The 16,155-nt window shown below is 39.5% G+C and overlaps 2 protein-coding genes and 1 pseudogene across 2 annotated transcripts; all 3 read right to left on the bottom strand.

Moving 5' to 3' along the window:
* Positions 1 to 621, bottom strand: LOC137156602 (interferon beta-like). Its single transcript, XM_067553484.1, has one exon. The coding sequence runs from the start codon at positions 619 to 621 to the stop codon at positions 1 to 3; it is 621 nt and encodes a 206-aa protein (XP_067409585.1).
* A 6,532-nt stretch (positions 622 to 7,153) lies between these two features.
* LOC137156603 (interferon epsilon-like) lies at positions 7,154 to 7,729 on the bottom strand. The gene has a single exon (XM_067553485.1). The coding sequence runs from the start codon at positions 7,727 to 7,729 to the stop codon at positions 7,154 to 7,156; it is 576 nt and encodes a 191-aa protein (XP_067409586.1).
* Positions 7,730 to 14,570: 6,841 nt separating this feature from the next.
* On the bottom strand, positions 14,571 to 15,309 carry LOC137156604 (interferon tau-2-like; annotated as a pseudogene).
* Positions 15,310 to 16,155: the final 846 nt, after the last annotated feature.

Below are 16,155 nucleotides of genomic sequence, written 5' to 3' on the forward strand. Positions count from 1 at the left end.
TCAAAGAATATCTTTTAGTTTTCCTAGGAAAAAAGAAAAGATGATACCTTGATTTTCAAGTCTCTTTGTGAGGATGTCAAGAATTAGAAAGCATCTGGATATTTCTGCACGGATGATCTCCCAGGCACACAGGCTGTATTGCTTTTCTTTTAGGAAATCCTGTATTGTCTGGAAGTATCTCTTCAGTTTCAGCCTGGTGAGCAGGAGGGTCTCATTTCCTGGATAGGTTATCTCGTTTTCCATCTCAGCACTCAAACATGTCTCCAACATCTCAATCTGCCGGTGAAGTCCATTTTGGAACTCCTTTATGGAAGTCTCATCCCAGGCAGCTTGGGTGACATTGTTGTTAAAGATATGGAAGAGCTCTTGGAGGATCTGCTGGATGGTTACCTTGGCATTCTCTTGCTGGGACGGTCGGATCTTGAGAATGTCTCTGGGCTTGAAACCCGTCCTTTCATTGAGACATTGGAAGGGAAAGTTTCCACCCATTTTCTCCAGATGCTCTAAACTCTCGCTGTTCATTTTCTTTTGTAGAACATGAAGCCTGTTACAATCCAGACATGAGATTTCACTGGAGAAGAGCAGCACGAGGCAAAAGAGCAGCAAACACCTGGTGATCATGATGTTGTCTGAGATTCCCTGTCTTTGCGCAGAACTTGAGTAACTGATACTTGTTCAAAGTCTTTCGCAGAATTCTGTGTTTTCGACCCATGTCTCTGAGTTTAAGTATTCTGTAGGAGAAGGTTTTTCTTTCATCACTTTCTACTTTTCAAGATTTTCCCTGCTTGAGGCATTTACTTTCAGTTTCCTTCTTTTAATTTAACGGAAGTGAAGAAAAGCACAGTCTGAACATTTTTTCAGTATTATCTAAACCTTCCATTTCTTTCCTTAGTTGCCTCTGATTAAAGAAAAAATATTTCAAGGGCAAGGAAAAGTATGATGATTGACAGGTCCTCCATTTACAGATTAGCGTAAGGACCTGTCTGACTACCTCCAAGTTTTTGTAGCCATCACGTGTAGGCAGGTATCAGTGTCTGTTGCCATAGAGAGAGACTATCCATGCAGTTAAATGATAACAATAATTTTTGGCAGATGGGGGGAATACTGTAGAGCTTCTTTTTGCTAGACCCTCCAGATAACAGCAGTTAAGCGATGTTTAAAAGTGCTGTTGTTTCACTTTGCCAGCAGATGGAAATCTTTCCCTCTCCTGTGTGCCACCGAAAATCATATAGCCCTGCCATGCTCTAGTTGTTTCATTCCTTTTTCTGACTTTTGAGAGGGAGAAATACAGTAAGGAGCTCTTCTAATTTGAAAAACTAGAGCTGAAAAACAACGCGTGTAAGGATTATCAGGGGCTGGAGTGAGGCCAGTGGGAAAGAGGGAGATTGACTTGGGAACCTGGTCCAAGCCATGAAAAAGCTGAGGAACGTGTACAACTGAAGGGTATGAACATGGTATCTTCTCGGTCACTTCTAATTAGTTCCCAGTGATGTAGTGTAGAGACATGGAAGAAAGTTGTCCAGAAAGATGATGGTGGTGGTGGTGGTGGTAATAAATATGCCAGGGAGGCCAACATAAAGCAATGAAGTTTAGAGGGCAATTAAAAGTCTGTGGTAAAGATTATTTCTATCTCGTCTAATTAAAAATCTCTCTCTCTCTCTCCTGTGCCACTACAAACATGCAAGATTACTAAAACCAAGAAAGTGTCTGAATCCTGTTTCAGCATTTTAGGGTTTTTTTTCTCTTGTGTATTTCACTGGACTTGGACATTGAAATTCAAGTAAGCTGTTGAATGAGCTTTTCATCCTTTAGGAAGATTCACTTTCTGTTTTTCATAGCATATCGCTAGGCTGTTGTGTTGGAGTTTCCATCAGTGGAGGAGAATGGTTTTGAATTTAAAAAATGGAAAATGATTTTTCATATTAATTTTAAAAAATAGAAAAAAACATAAAAATATTTCTGTTCAGATTAGTTCTGTTCAATTTCCATCTCCCCTCACCTGAGACTCTTTCTCTAAGCATAATCTAGAATTTGTGCCCAAACTACTTGGCAGTGTCACTGTAAAGAATGCAGTTTATTGTACTGTACATAAATATACAGTGTTTGGGACCCAATCTTACCATAGGCACCCCTATTTCACAAAGGTGGTTGCTGGTGGCATGGAGCACACAAGCTTCAAGAGATTGAGATGATGTGGAGGGTTGGCACCAGGTGCTGAGAAACCTGAGGGATTGGGAGGGTGAATACAAGCCTGATGGATGATGGATGTACAGAGGTGGATTCATGGGGTTTAATGACTTGGGAATTCTGTCTCTTGTGAATTGTTGATATTTTGAAAGAAATTACTGTATCATGGAGCCTCTTTCTCTGTGTATCATCATGTAGTTTAACTGAGGACTTGGGCAATTCTTATCTTTGACTGCTCTGACCACACCATTGCTACACTAAGTAGGGTGTGAATTCTCATGGAGTTGAGGGTATACTTGAGAGAGAGAAAAATGATCAAAGGACATTTAGGCAAGAGGAAGGAGATGGATGGACTTCATATAAATTAGCTCCATTTGTCATCATGGGATGCACTGCAACAGAAGGATGGTGGATGGCCCCCAGTCATCCTGACCCCAGCTCAGAGAATAGCCTGAAGTGTTGAGAGGAAACTGAGGCAGAGAATGACATGGAGGGATTGCTATTATTATATAAATCTATGTTTTCTTGTGTGTTTTAGGAAAGAGCAATAGAGTGTTAGACTTCTGTGCAAAGTGTCCGTGCAGCATGGTACACATCAGACTGAAAGGACAATGGAGGGTCTGCTGCTGAGACTGCATTAGTTCTGGGAAAGGTTCTTCAGGCATTTGACTATCTCCTCCCACTATTAAAAGGCTGATTCTTGGTTCTGGACCACACTCCTGTGTCAGTAGAAGGTTTTCCCATGAGTTGCAAGTGTGTGTTGCTGAGATATAATAATAATTCAAATAATGTTCAAAAAATCAAATTTGTGTTCACCATTACTGCAGTCCCATGTCTTTTAATTTTACCTTCCCCTCAGTTTGGACAGGTTAATTCTCCTGGTTTGTTTAATCCTCTTAACGTCCTGTGATTACATTTCACTCTGCTTCTCATGCCCTAGCACAAACTGTTGTGTTGGAGTTCCCATCACAGCAGGGAAGTGTGTTATAATCCAATAATAAAACGATTTTCACTGCAATTAGAAAAGAAAATTCACTCGACAATATGAAAATATTTTTGAGAGCCCCCAAACTCCCTATGGACTTTCTTTTAACAAATTCAACATTTTTGCTTCAACTCTTTGACAGGGACGCTTAAAGGAATCATAGAAAATTCTACAAAGGATCTCAAGAGGTCATCTAGTGCAGCTTCCTGCACTGAGGCAGAACCAAGTATAGCTAGACCAGCCTGACAGTTGTTTATATAACCTATTTGTTCTTCTAAACCTCCAATTACGCGGCTTCCACAACCTCTCTTGGTAGCGTATTCCAGTGCTATCCTGATAGCTAGAAAGCTTCTCCAAATTTAGAACCTAAATCTCCCTTGCTGCACATTAAGCCAAAATCTTCTTGTCCTAACTTTGGTTGACATGGAGAAAAATTGCTCACTCTCCCCTTTATAAAAACCCTTACTTATTTGAAGACTGTTATGAGGTGCTCTTCTTTCTTCAAGATTAAACATGCCCAGTTTTTTAACCTTTCCACGTGACTCAGATTTTTCAAACCTTTTATCATTTATTCTCCTCTTGACTCTCTCCAATTTAACCACAACTTTCTTAATGTGTGCTCGAAAGTGGACATAATAGCACTAGTGAGTCCTCAGAAGGACTTGTGTACGACACTTCAGTGAATGATATTTGTCTCTTTTGAAACAGGATGACTTTGTTGGTTCATATTCAATTTATGATCCACTATAGGCTCCCAACTTTTTTCCACAGCAGTGCTTCCTAGCCAGTTATATCAGTTTTGCATAGTGCATTTGATTTTTTCCTACTTAAGTGCGGAGTGCTACACTTGTCTTTCTTGAATTTCATCTTGCTGATTTCAGACCAATTCTACTTATAAAGGTCATTTTCAATTCTATGGTGTTTACAGTACCTTGCAGCTTGGTGTCATCTGCAAATTTTATAAACATATCCTTCACCATGTTATTCAAGTCATGAATGAAAATATTGCATAGTTCTGGACCTAGGACAGGTCCCCACAGGACCCCACTAGATATGTCATTCCAGTTTGACAGCGAACCAATGAAAACTACTCTTTGAGGATGGTTTTGCAAGCAGTTTCGTCCTATGGAAATTTGATTTAGACCCCATTTCTTTAGCTTATGAAGAGAGGGCAAGGTAACAAAATAAAGACAAGGTAATGAAAGGACAGAACTACTTCAGTTAGTCTTTATATGAACAGTACAAAGGCACAGAAGTAGTGTAGTGTTTGAGGAAAGTAAGTTACAAAGACCACAGTACCTGCCCCAGAGGCTTCATGCAGGGATAAAGCTCTCCCTGTGAGCATCTCACCTGCTCCACATGGAAGTGTGTGTGAGGTGGGCTGTGATGGAGGAGAGTCTGTCCTCTTTACCCATCATTTCCTCTTTCTTTGGACACTATGGATTGTTCTGCATAGGGCTAAGATCTGTGTCAGGGGCCTGGACTCAGCAGACCCCCATTGGGCGGGGACAGTCCCACTGTAGGGCGGATGGGCTACATCTCACTAGCCAGCTGCACAAAAATTACACTTAAAAAGGTTGTCTGAGGCTAGTGGAGCAGCCCTGGAAAATGCTCCTTGACACTGAAAAGATAAGGGAATGGTATCGGATGGGAGGCGACACAAACCTGAGGTGAGTGTATGTCAGCACAGACTTAATATTGGGGGTAGTACCTGTAAATGTATTCTGGGTGGGTGCTGAATCCACACAAACCTGATTTGATTTTGGTGGGGAAAGGGTAGGTGAATGCACCCAAACCTCACCGATGGGGTAAGAGCTTGTAATTAGCCTGCCAACTTAATTGGTGTGTGTTAGAGGGTGCATGCAAGCTAGCTTAGTGAGGAGGAGGGCACCAATCTAGCCTCTTCCAACACAACCATCTGCTACTCAGTATCCGTAACGACAGGTTTTTTTGAGGAAAAGTGACCTGGTGAAAGGTAGAAGAAGAAAGGAGAGCGAGGTCCAGGGGTGGTGTGTGGTCTGTTAGAATGGGTAAACTAGTTAACACTCAGTCAGTACTTTTTTTCATCTGGAAGTACTGTGAACTAGAACACTCATTCATCAGTGTATTTAAGTATGTTTCCAACTTGAAGCACTTACATCAGTGGAATGGGTCCCATTTTCTATAGTTACGTGCGTAAGTATTTTGTGGTAGTGGGGTTTTAATGCTGAACAATTACAGGGTTTTTTTGGTTCTCTCTCTTTCTTTATTTCTTTTTTGTTGTTGTTGTTAAATAGGTGTTTAATACAAATCACTACTACTGTAAATTCCCATTTTGTATAAAATAACACTTTATTTATAACTAATAATTATGAATGATAAATACATAAATAAGAGCAATAAATAACAGACTGACAAATACACTTTTACAAATCTAATAAAATGATCTGAAAATATTTTCACAGTGCACAAATACAATAAATAGTAGCAAGAGCTTTTAGAATTCTACTGTCTCATTTTAAATGATGTATAAAATAATAACTAATTTCAGATAGTACTTCTACACAGGTGTGTATTTTAACTTCTTCATTTTGGGGAGTTTGTCCTATAATTGAAAACTTCTTTATATGAATTAGATTCTCTTGACAGGAGTGAGGCTGAAGTGCTTGTCTTTTAGGAAATAATTGGTAGCTCTTCACTTTCATCGTGGCAAGCTCTTTCTGGTCCTTTCTTCCTGGTAAGAGAGTCCCATTTGCCATCATTGCAACCAAGATGTCTCCAGCTACACGGTTTGCGGAGGAGTCTATGCTGGAATCTCTGAATGGAACTCCCGCCTCAGGTAGCTTGGAAGACATTTTTGTAAAAGCAAGAGGAAATGTGTTGGAAATTTTCTGGATACACACCTGGGCATTGTCTTTCAGGGACACTTGGGGCTTCAGGACCTCTTGAGGCCACTTGAAATCTCTTTCTTCATTCTGACATTATTGGACAATTATCCACACCTTTTTTCTCAGGAAGTTGTTCTGGTTCACATTTGTTATGCTGTTACGCTGTTGTTCTATTGCATGTTACAGTTCAGAGATTAGAACCACATCAATATATAAATATAAAAATGATTGACATAATGTCAATAATGTTTAGGTCCAAAGGAAATCCACAGAATATTATCACATAAAATGTAATATGTGCAATTACAGTTACATAAGAGAGTGAGTGAATTGCACAATACAAGGTCAAGCATTATGGAGTCTTAGAGGTCACTGTGGGAAGAATCAGCAGAGAGGAGGGATTCCACTATTGGGTACAATTTCATCCAGATGTTTTAACCTCAGTCGTAGCAGCTCTCTGATCTGGAATGAAATGAGAAGGGATTGAAACACAAAGGGAAACAATGTAATCTCCATTGTCTATATCTCAATAAATTAAATGGAAATATCTTTTCTACACATAATTATCATGCAAGTCTTTTAGTATTTTCTTTTTGTACAAAATGTCTCTAAGAAGTTTCTCAGACATTGAAATACAAGAAATAGTTCTCATGAGGACAGATTAATTAATAGCAATGATGATAATCCGAGAAATACACTACATATGTAGATGTCAGAGTACTTGGGGGTGGGGAAGTGGAAGTATCATTATTTGATGACCAAAGGGCAGGTGAGGTGGCTAAAGATTCTAGATATGTACACTTTCTTGCATGGTCCTCCAACCTCCTAATGCAGAATGGCACCTGATATAAGGAAGATTTAGAAGATGTGCAAACATAAATTCTAGTAGAAACACAGGAAAAAAATCCATCTAATTGGAAATCCATTTTCAGCACAGGACTGGAAGAGCCTAAAGTGGCTGCCATGGAAATCAGTTGCAATTGGCCACTGATCCTGTACAAGAAGGATCAGGCCCTATATGATCAGAGTTATAAAATATCCAGATCTCTTTTCAGCTGTATAATTGACGGTAAGGTGAATTCATTTCCTGTAGGGTAAAGTATTATACTGTACCTTAGTATTTAAGTCTTATAGTGAGCTTGTCAAGAAGTATAAAACATCTGGGTATTTGCATGCGAATGATCTCCCAGGCGCACAGGCTGTACTGTTTTTCTATCAGGAAAGCATCTATTCCCTGAAAGTATTCTTTTACACTCCGACTGGTGAGCTGGATGTCCTGACTTTCTGGGTTGGGTAATTCCTTCTCCGTCTGTGCTCTCATACATGCCTGTAGCCTCTGAATTTGCTGGTAAAGTCCATTTTGGAACCTGTCAATGGAACTCCCATCCCAGGCACTTTGGGTGAGGTTTTTGGTAAAGATGGTGAAGATCTCGTGGAGGATCTCTTGGATCACCACCCTGGCATTCTCCTTCTGGAACTGTGAGAGTTGGACAACTTTCAGGGAGGGCTGGAAAGCAGTCCAATCGTTCATACATTGTGAGGGGAAATTTCCGCTCATTTTCTTCAGCAGCTGTAAGCTGTCTTGGTTCACTTTGTTCTGCTGAAAGTGAAGCATGGTACAGTGCTGAGATGAGATGTCAGTGGAGAAGAGCAGTACGAGGCAAATGTGCAGCAAATACCAGATGGTCATGATGAGGTCTTCCACTCCTTTTCTTTGTGTAGAACCTTGAGCCTGCAATTGGTTCAGGGTCCTCTGTAGGCTGCTGAGTCTTTCTATCACGTCTCTGATTTAAATATTGGATTGGAGAATTTTTCTTTCATCATTTTCTGTTTTTCAAGATTTTCCCTCCTGGAGGCTTCAGACTTTTTCTTTCTGTTTTCTAGTTCTTTTACCACATGTCCTCCTTTTTGTATTTTTGTGACAGTAATCAGTTATGATAATACACAACCTTAAACTCATGGTGGATCCATATACTAGCATATATATTAGCCCTTCCAACAATATCGGTAAATCTCAACTTTAACCATTTCCCTCAATCTGGAAAACACACTGAATATGTAGACACCACAAAACATGGGTATCTTCCTTCTGGGGAACAACAGGACATACAGAATGTGCTTTGAGAGAATGGAACTTTTTTTTTCATTTTAACATTCACTTTCCCCTTGGCTTTGACAGGGAAACTCTTCTGGCTTGTTTAACCCTCTTCACGTCCTGTGTTCACATTTCATTTTCTAGTTCTCTTCCCTAGCTCAGACTGTCGTGCTGGAGTTTCCATCACAGTGAGGAAATGTGTTTTAGTCCAAAAAGAAAACTGTTTTCAATGAAATTAAAAAGGAAAAACCACATGAAGAATCCATGAAAACATTTCTGTGCATATTAATTTGGTTAGAGCCTCCTAACTCTCCTGCTCTTTCATAAGAAATTTCAGATTTTTGCTTCGACTCTATGAAAGTTTCAATAAAGCAAAGAAAGCAGATTTACCAGAGCCTGCAGACTACCATATGCTATGCTCCCCATTCTCCCATTACTTTCAGTGGGTGTTGAGGATGTGTACTCCACGCCAGGGTGAAGTCCCAGGGGAAGAGGATGAGGAAAGAGGGAAATAATTAATGTGAATACTAGAAAGAGAGGTTAAGGTAACAAAGTAAATATAGGTTAATGGGGTAAAGCCGAATCTCTCTTTCAGTAAATCAGTATGGTAACATCTATTGAGAGGTGCTGGAACAATTTTTATAGTGGGGATGCACAAAGCAATTGAACAAGACTGTAAACCCCAGATATGAAGGAAACCATGTATGTGGTTGCTAATATTACTTGAAGCGTTGCACCCTCATCACTCGTGCTTTCAGCTCCCCTGCAGCAAGTAGGTAAAACACTAGTTTATTGTTCGAGGAAAGTTGAAGTTACAAAGACCTGAGAGCCTGCTGAGGAGGATCCATGCAGGGGTAGAGCGCTCTGCATGTGAATCTGACCTTTGCCACATATAATAAGGCTGTGTTAGGTGAGATGTGGTGCCGTGGAGTCAGATGCTTTTGCACATAGTTTGCTACTGGGATGTTCTCCATACAATAAAGATCCACGAGACGGAGGGGAGGGAGCTGGAATGAGCAGACCCGCATTTGGCTGGGGCAGTGCTAGTACATGTCTGGTGGGCACAGCTCGCAATCATCTGCACAAAAATTACACTTAAGGAGAGTCCTTGAGGTAGTTTCTTCTCCCTCAGGGCTTGATTAACCACATATTTGTTGATTTGCAAAACTACATTTTCTCTTTTACTGCAATTTATTAGTTTCAACAGTCCTGTCCCTTTACCTTTTCTTGGATTCATTAAAATTAATTAAAATTTATAGTTGGAAACAGTTTCAGAGAAAAAGGGAATCTTCGCTTACTGTCAACAAATCTGAAACGACAATGCAATTAGTAATACATGTTCGAGACCACATGAATGCATGTGGTTTACAGTGTGGTTAAAAGAAGGCTATGAAGAGAAGTCATACTAAGTATTTTTAACAAGTGTGTTGCTGGAATGTAATAATTCAAATAATTTTTTAAAAATCAAATTCAGTGTTCACCATTTCTCCTGGTCTCTTGTCTTTTAATTCTTCCCTTGACTTGGAAAGGGAAATTCTTCTGGTTGGTTTAATCCTCTTAATTTCCTGTAGTCACTTTTTACTTTCTGGTTCTCATGCCCTAATGCAGACTGTTGTGTTGGAGTTTCCATCGTGGCAGGGAAGTGTGCTTTTATCCAAAAAGAAAACTGTTTTCAATGTAATTAAAAAAGAGATTCACTTGAAGAAAAAATAAAAACCTTTTTTCTACATGTTAATTTTGGTAGAGCTCCCAGGCTCCCTATTCACTTTCTTTTAACAAATTCAACATTTTTGCTTCAACTATTTGGCAGGAACTCTTTTAAGAACCATAGAAATTTATGGCTGGAAGGGACCACAAGAGGTCATCTAGTCCAGCTTCCTGCTCTGACAGGACCAAATGTATCTTAACCATCCCTGACAGTTGTTGTCTAACCTGTTTGTTCTTAAATACCTCCAATTACAAGGTTTCCACAACCTCTCTTGGTAGCCTATTTCAGTGCGTAACAATCCTTGTAGTTAGAAAGCTTTTCCAAATATTTAACCTATCTCTATCTCCCTTGCTGCATATTAAGCCAAAAACTTCTTGTCCTAACTTTATTGGACATGGAATAAAATAGATCACCATCCTCTTTATAATAACCCTTAACATTTTTGAGGGGGAATGTAGTAACAGTCTTCAGTCTTCTTTTCTCAAGACTAAACAAGCTTGGTTTTTTAACTTTTCCCCATAGGTCAGGGTTTCTAAATCTTTTATCATTTGCTCTCCTCTTGACTGAATGTCTCCAATTTCTCCACATCTTTCTTAAACTATGGTGCAGAAAACTGGACACACTGGTCCTACTGAGGCCTCACCAGTGGTGAGTAGAGCAGAACAATGACTTCCCTGATTTAACATATGACACCCCTGTTAATGATATCTGTCTTCTTTGAAACTGCATGACTTCATTTTATGATCCACTATAACCCCCAGATTCTCTTCTGCAGTAATGCTGCCTCGCTAGTTATTCCCCATTTTGCATTTGTGCATTTGACTTTTCATTAAGTGCAGACTACTACATATAATTGAATTTCATCTTGCTGATTTTAGACCAATTCTCCAGTTTATCAAGGTCATTTTCAATTCTAATCATGGCGTCCAAATTGTTTGCAACGCCTTGCAGCTTGGTGTCATCTGCAAATTTTGTAAGCATATTCTCCATTCCATTATCCAAGTCATTCATGAAAACATTGCATGGTGCTGGACTCAGAACAGACCCCTATGAGAGCTCATTAGATATAGCCTCCCAGGTTGACAGTGAACCGTTGAAAACTACTCTTTGAAGATGGTTTTTCAACCAGTTTTGCACCTGCCTTTTGGTTATTTCATTTAGACCACATTTCCTCAGTTTGCTTATTTAGAGAGCATGTGTAGCTAACATGCCAGAGCCCCAGTCCCACAACAAGATCAAGTCCCAAGGGATAACACTCAAGAGAGAGTGAAATTAATGAAATAATATGAATACTAGCAGGAAAGACCAAGATAGCAAAAGTAAATGCAGGATAATGGAGGAACAGAATCTATTTCAGTAAATCTGTATATTAACAGCAGATAGGCACAGTAGTAGTATATAGTTTGAGGAAAGTCAGTTACAAAGTCCACAGAATCTGCCCCAGAGGCTTCATGCAGGGATAGAGCTCTCCCTGTGAGCATCTCACCTGCTCCACATGGAAGTGTGTGTGAGGTGGGCTGAGGTGGAGGGGGGTCTGCTGCCTTCCCCCATCATTCCCTCTTTCCTGGGACCCCATGGATTGTTCTCCATAGGGTTATGATCTGTGTCAGGAACCTGGACTCAGCAGACCCCCATTGGGTGGGGTCAGCCCTACTGCAGCTCCGGGTGGCTGCCTCTCACTAGCCAACTGCACAAGAATTACACTTAAAAAGGTTGTCTGAGCCAACTGCAGCCTGCAGCAGCACCGGAAAATGTTCCTTGACACTGAAAGACTGTGCCTGGGGGAATCTAATGAGAGCGGAGACAGATGCTGCAGACCTCTGTGTGGAGTGACCTTTTTGATCAGTGCAGAAATCATAGAATCTGCTAAATCTGGGGGTGGAACTACACCTACTTTCATGAGGAAGGCTAAGAAGAGACCTCCCCTTTCTTCCTCCTGCCCACAACTGGAAGATGGAATATGGGAGAACCTCAGTGAGGGATATTTGCAGTTTTCCTCTCTTTTAAGGAATCCAAGCTGGGATTCCCCACAGGCATGGCTGCTCCTTATGAGGTGGGTGATATTGTCAAAGATCTCCACTGAATTCGCCACTCAGCACTGCCACCTTTTTTAAAATTACAGGTCTGATGGAATGAATGGGAATAGTTTCCCCTCAATACTGAATAGGTTATGAGGTAGTTAGACTTTTTCAGAAGAATTCAGCATTGTTCCTGAGTAGTAACTGACTGATGTATTCCCCCAAATAGGGGACTGCATTTTAGAGGTGGCAAAGAGAAACTTTGATAATCCTAATTCAAACAGCCTATTCCTGCTCTCGTTATTCACAGGTGATTTTGTTTGCGGTGTACACTCAACAATGAATTTAATCTGTGCTGGGCTCACACAAAGGTAATGGGAACAGGTGAGGGTGGGCGACACAAATGATAAGAGTGCATGTAAGCACATACTTAATGGGGGGCCAGTGCTTGTGACTGTATTGGGGGGAGGTGCTGCTTATGTTCGTGGGGGGAGATTGTGTGCATACAAACCTGATTGACGAAGTTGTGAGCAAGCTAATTAAATGCTAGTTGAACAGATGTGGTTGTGGGGTCTTACTGCCTTGATTAGTTGGGGGGGGGGGGCACCAATCTAGCCTCTTCCAACCCAACCCTCTACTACATCAAACATCCACAGCGACAAGTTATTTGGAGGAGACGAAATAACCAAGATAAAGTAGCAGAGGAAAAAGAGGCAGAGTTCAGGTGTGGTGCGTGGTCTGTTAGAATGGAAAAACTAATTACCACTCAGTAACTATTTTTTTTAATATGGGAGCACAGTGAACGTGGACACTGATTCATCAATGTCTCGAAATATATTTCCCAACTGAAAGTACTAAAATCAGTGGGATGGATCACATACTGTAAGTCACATGCATAAGTACTATCTGGAATTGGGGTTATGGCTGAACAATAATACGGTTTTTTGGTTGTTGTTGTTAAATAGGTATTTAATCCAAATCACAGCTACTGTAGGGTGCCATTTTGTATTAAATAATGTATTTATAAAATATATATGATAAAAATATAAATAAGAGCAATAAATAAATGGGCAACGGAAATAAATATACTGTTACAAATCTTGTAAAACGGTCTGAAAATATTTTCACAATGCACAAATACAATAAATAGTAGCAACAGCTTTTAAAATTCCACTGCATCTCCTTTTAAATGATGTATAAAATATTAATTTATTTCAGATAGTACTTCTAAAAAGGTGTGTATTTTAATTTCTTAAAAAACAGCGAGAGTCCTGTGACAACTTAAAGACTAACAAATTTATTTGGGCATAAGCTTTCGTGGGCAGGATCCCACTTTGTCAGATGCATGAAAATTAATGTCTAAGCTTCTTTGTGTGTCCTGTATTTGAAAATGTTTGCATTCCACATGGATTCTCTTGCCAGCCATGAGACTGAATTGTTTCTCTGTTAGGAAATAATTGGTATCTCTTCACCTTCATCTTGGCAAACTGTAGGTCCTTCCTTCTTTCCTGGTAAGAATCTCACTTTCCATCACTGCAAGCAAACATATCTTCACATGTCCAACTTTCTGATGAATATGTTGGAGTGTCTGAAGTTTCTTATGCATGGAGGAAGTGGGAGGAAAGGATTAGGCCTACCAAAAATATTGGTAAACCTCAACTTTAACCATTTCATGCAATCTGGAAAGCACTGATGTTTTCTGGGGTCTACATATTCAGTATATCTTCCTTCTGGGAAACCACAGGAGATAGTGAGTGTGCTTTGGGAGAATAGAAATTCTTTTAATTTTTTCTTTATTTCCAGATCTACATATACATAGTATAGCTGAGGTATAGATGCAGTTGGAGGGTGTGAACATCATGTTTGACTGGTGACTCTGAGTAGCTGATGGTGAAAAATGGAAGGTAATTCATAAAACAGAATGAGCAGTTAGAAACACATGCTAGAGAGGTACCCACATGGCTGATTGTGATTTACAGTGTGGTCAGAAGAAGGTTATGAAGATAAGTCATACCATGTAATTTGAATAAGCGTGTCTCTGGGTTGTAATAATTCAAATAATTTTAAAAAAAATCAAATTCAGTGGAAGTGCAGTTTTATTCATCTGTTTTCATGACAACATTACCTGAAACATCACATGCTGGAATGAAGAAGGGGAATGGTTCAAACATGCAGAGTTTCAAATGTCAAATATAGACCATGTTTTTCTAACCAGATGTAAAATCATAAATGCTGACCCTTAGTGAACTTATGATCTTGTGACAATTTTTTTTTTTTTTACTAAAGCTGTTGAAATGTAGGGGTGGTAAACAGAACAAAGAAAAGCAGAATAAAGTACCCTTGGCTGTCCCTATAGCAGAAGTAACTGGCAGAATTAGATAGTGGACTCAGACCCTCAGTTTTCTGGTACTCTGATTGGAATGTTGTCTGAATAGGCAGTTGTTGAAAGGGGGCTTGTAACTGTTCTTTTCCCCAACTTAGACACTTACTGGGCAAAGTTATATTTGGTATGGTTAATTATCACTTAGGATATTTTGTCATTAGTTACCAGTTATGATATATTTGTATGTTTTTCATATAAAATATTGTGTGTGTGCTACAGAAGTACTAAGCTATATGCTACTCTAAAATGGTTTTATTAACATGAGTTTGAAATAGCTGTATGGGTAAAATTACAATGGGAGAAAGATTGGGCCCTACATAATAAAAGTTATAAAATTACCACCCCTCTCTCTCCAGCTGTTTTATTCAAATAATATTTTGGTTTAGCTAGGAGAAAAGATAATAGGGTACATTGATTATCAAGTCTCTTTGTGAGGATATAAAGAATAGGAAAACATCCTAATATTTCCACCAGGATGATCTCCCAAGCACTCAGGCTGTATTGCTTTTCTTTTAGGAAATCATCTATTGTCTCTTCAGTTTCAGCCTGTTCAGCAGGAGGTTCTCATTTCCTGGGTAGGTTATCTTCTTTTCCATCTCAGTACTCAAACATACCTCCAGCTTCTCATTCTGATGGTGAAGTTCATTTTGGAATTTCTTTATGGAAGTCCCATACCAGGCAGCGTGGGTGACGTTGTTAAAGAAGAGCTCTTGGAGGATCTGCTGGATGGCTACCTTGGCATTCTCTTGCTGGGACAGTCTTATCTTTAGGATATCACTGGCCTTGAAACAGTCCTTTCATTTAGACATTGGAAGGGAAAGTTTCCACCCACTTTCTCAACACTCACTGTTTGTTTTGGTTTGTAGAACATGAAGCCTGTTACAGTCCAGACAAGAGATTTCACTGGAGACGAACAGCACAAGGCAAAATTGCAGCAAACACCTGGTGATCATGGTGATGTCTTAGAGTCTCTGTCTCGGTGTAGAACTGTAGTAACTGATATTTGTTCAAGGTCTTCCGCACGCTGCTGTGTTTTCACCCCATGTCTCTGAATATAATTATTCTGTCGGAGAAGTATTTTGTTTAATCATTTTCTACTTCTCAGGGTATTCCTTTCACTTCCCTTCTTTTTATTTAATTGAAGCTATCAAACCATCAGAAGAACAAAACCACAGTCTGTACATTTTTCAGTTAAAAAAAACAAAAACAAAACTCAATTACTTTCTTTAGTTTTCCCCATTATATAAAGAAGATTTAAATGTTGGGAAATGGAGGAATTGGACTACTTCAGAGCTTCTTTTTGCTGGACTTGGTCATGAAATGCCTATCAGATAACAGCTGTTCCTAAACTTAGCCAGCAGAAGGAAACCTTTCCCTATCTGGCATGGCACTGAAAATCATAAAACTCTGCTATTCTCTAGCCTTCTCATTCCTTCCTTCCAACTGTAATTCATGGAAAGAATTCCTATGGGATATAGGGTCTAGAAAATTGTCTATTAATCCCATGCAATTTTCTGCGCATGTGAAAAATGAGTGAGGGAAAAGACATATTTGTAGGGAATACCAAGCGATGGACAGAGGGCACTTGGAAACTGGGAGCTTTACTCATTAACGGTTATGCTAGCTGTGAAAAACATACAATATCTCAGGAATTAGGTACATGTGAAGGGTGTGAACATGTTATAATTTCCACCACTTTTGAGTAGTTCACATGATGTAATGCAGTGGTCTAGAGGAATGTTCTCAAAACAGATTGTGCAGTTGGTAATAAATATGCTAGAAAGATCCACATAAATGAATTAAGTTGACATTGCAGTTAAAAGAATGTGGTAAAGATAGAAATTATTTTGTCTGATTTAAAATCTCCCTTTCCTGTGCTGATAAGAATCCCAAGGTTTTTAACACATAAATC

Source organism: Emydura macquarii, unplaced genomic scaffold, assembly GCF_026122565.2.
Source record: "Emydura macquarii macquarii isolate MOO-44397 ecotype Brisbane River unplaced genomic scaffold, CSIRO-AGI_Emac_v2 contig_1451, whole genome shotgun sequence".
NCBI lineage: Eukaryota > Metazoa > Chordata > Testudines > Chelidae > Emydura > Emydura macquarii.

Coding starts and splice junctions, on each gene's coding strand:
- LOC137156602 (XM_067553484.1), bottom strand. CDS start 621: ATGATCACCAGGTGTTTGCTGCTCTTTTGCCTCGTGCTGCTCTTCTCC.
- LOC137156603 (XM_067553485.1), bottom strand. CDS start 7,729: ATGACCATCTGGTATTTGCTGCACATTTGCCTCGTACTGCTCTTCTCC.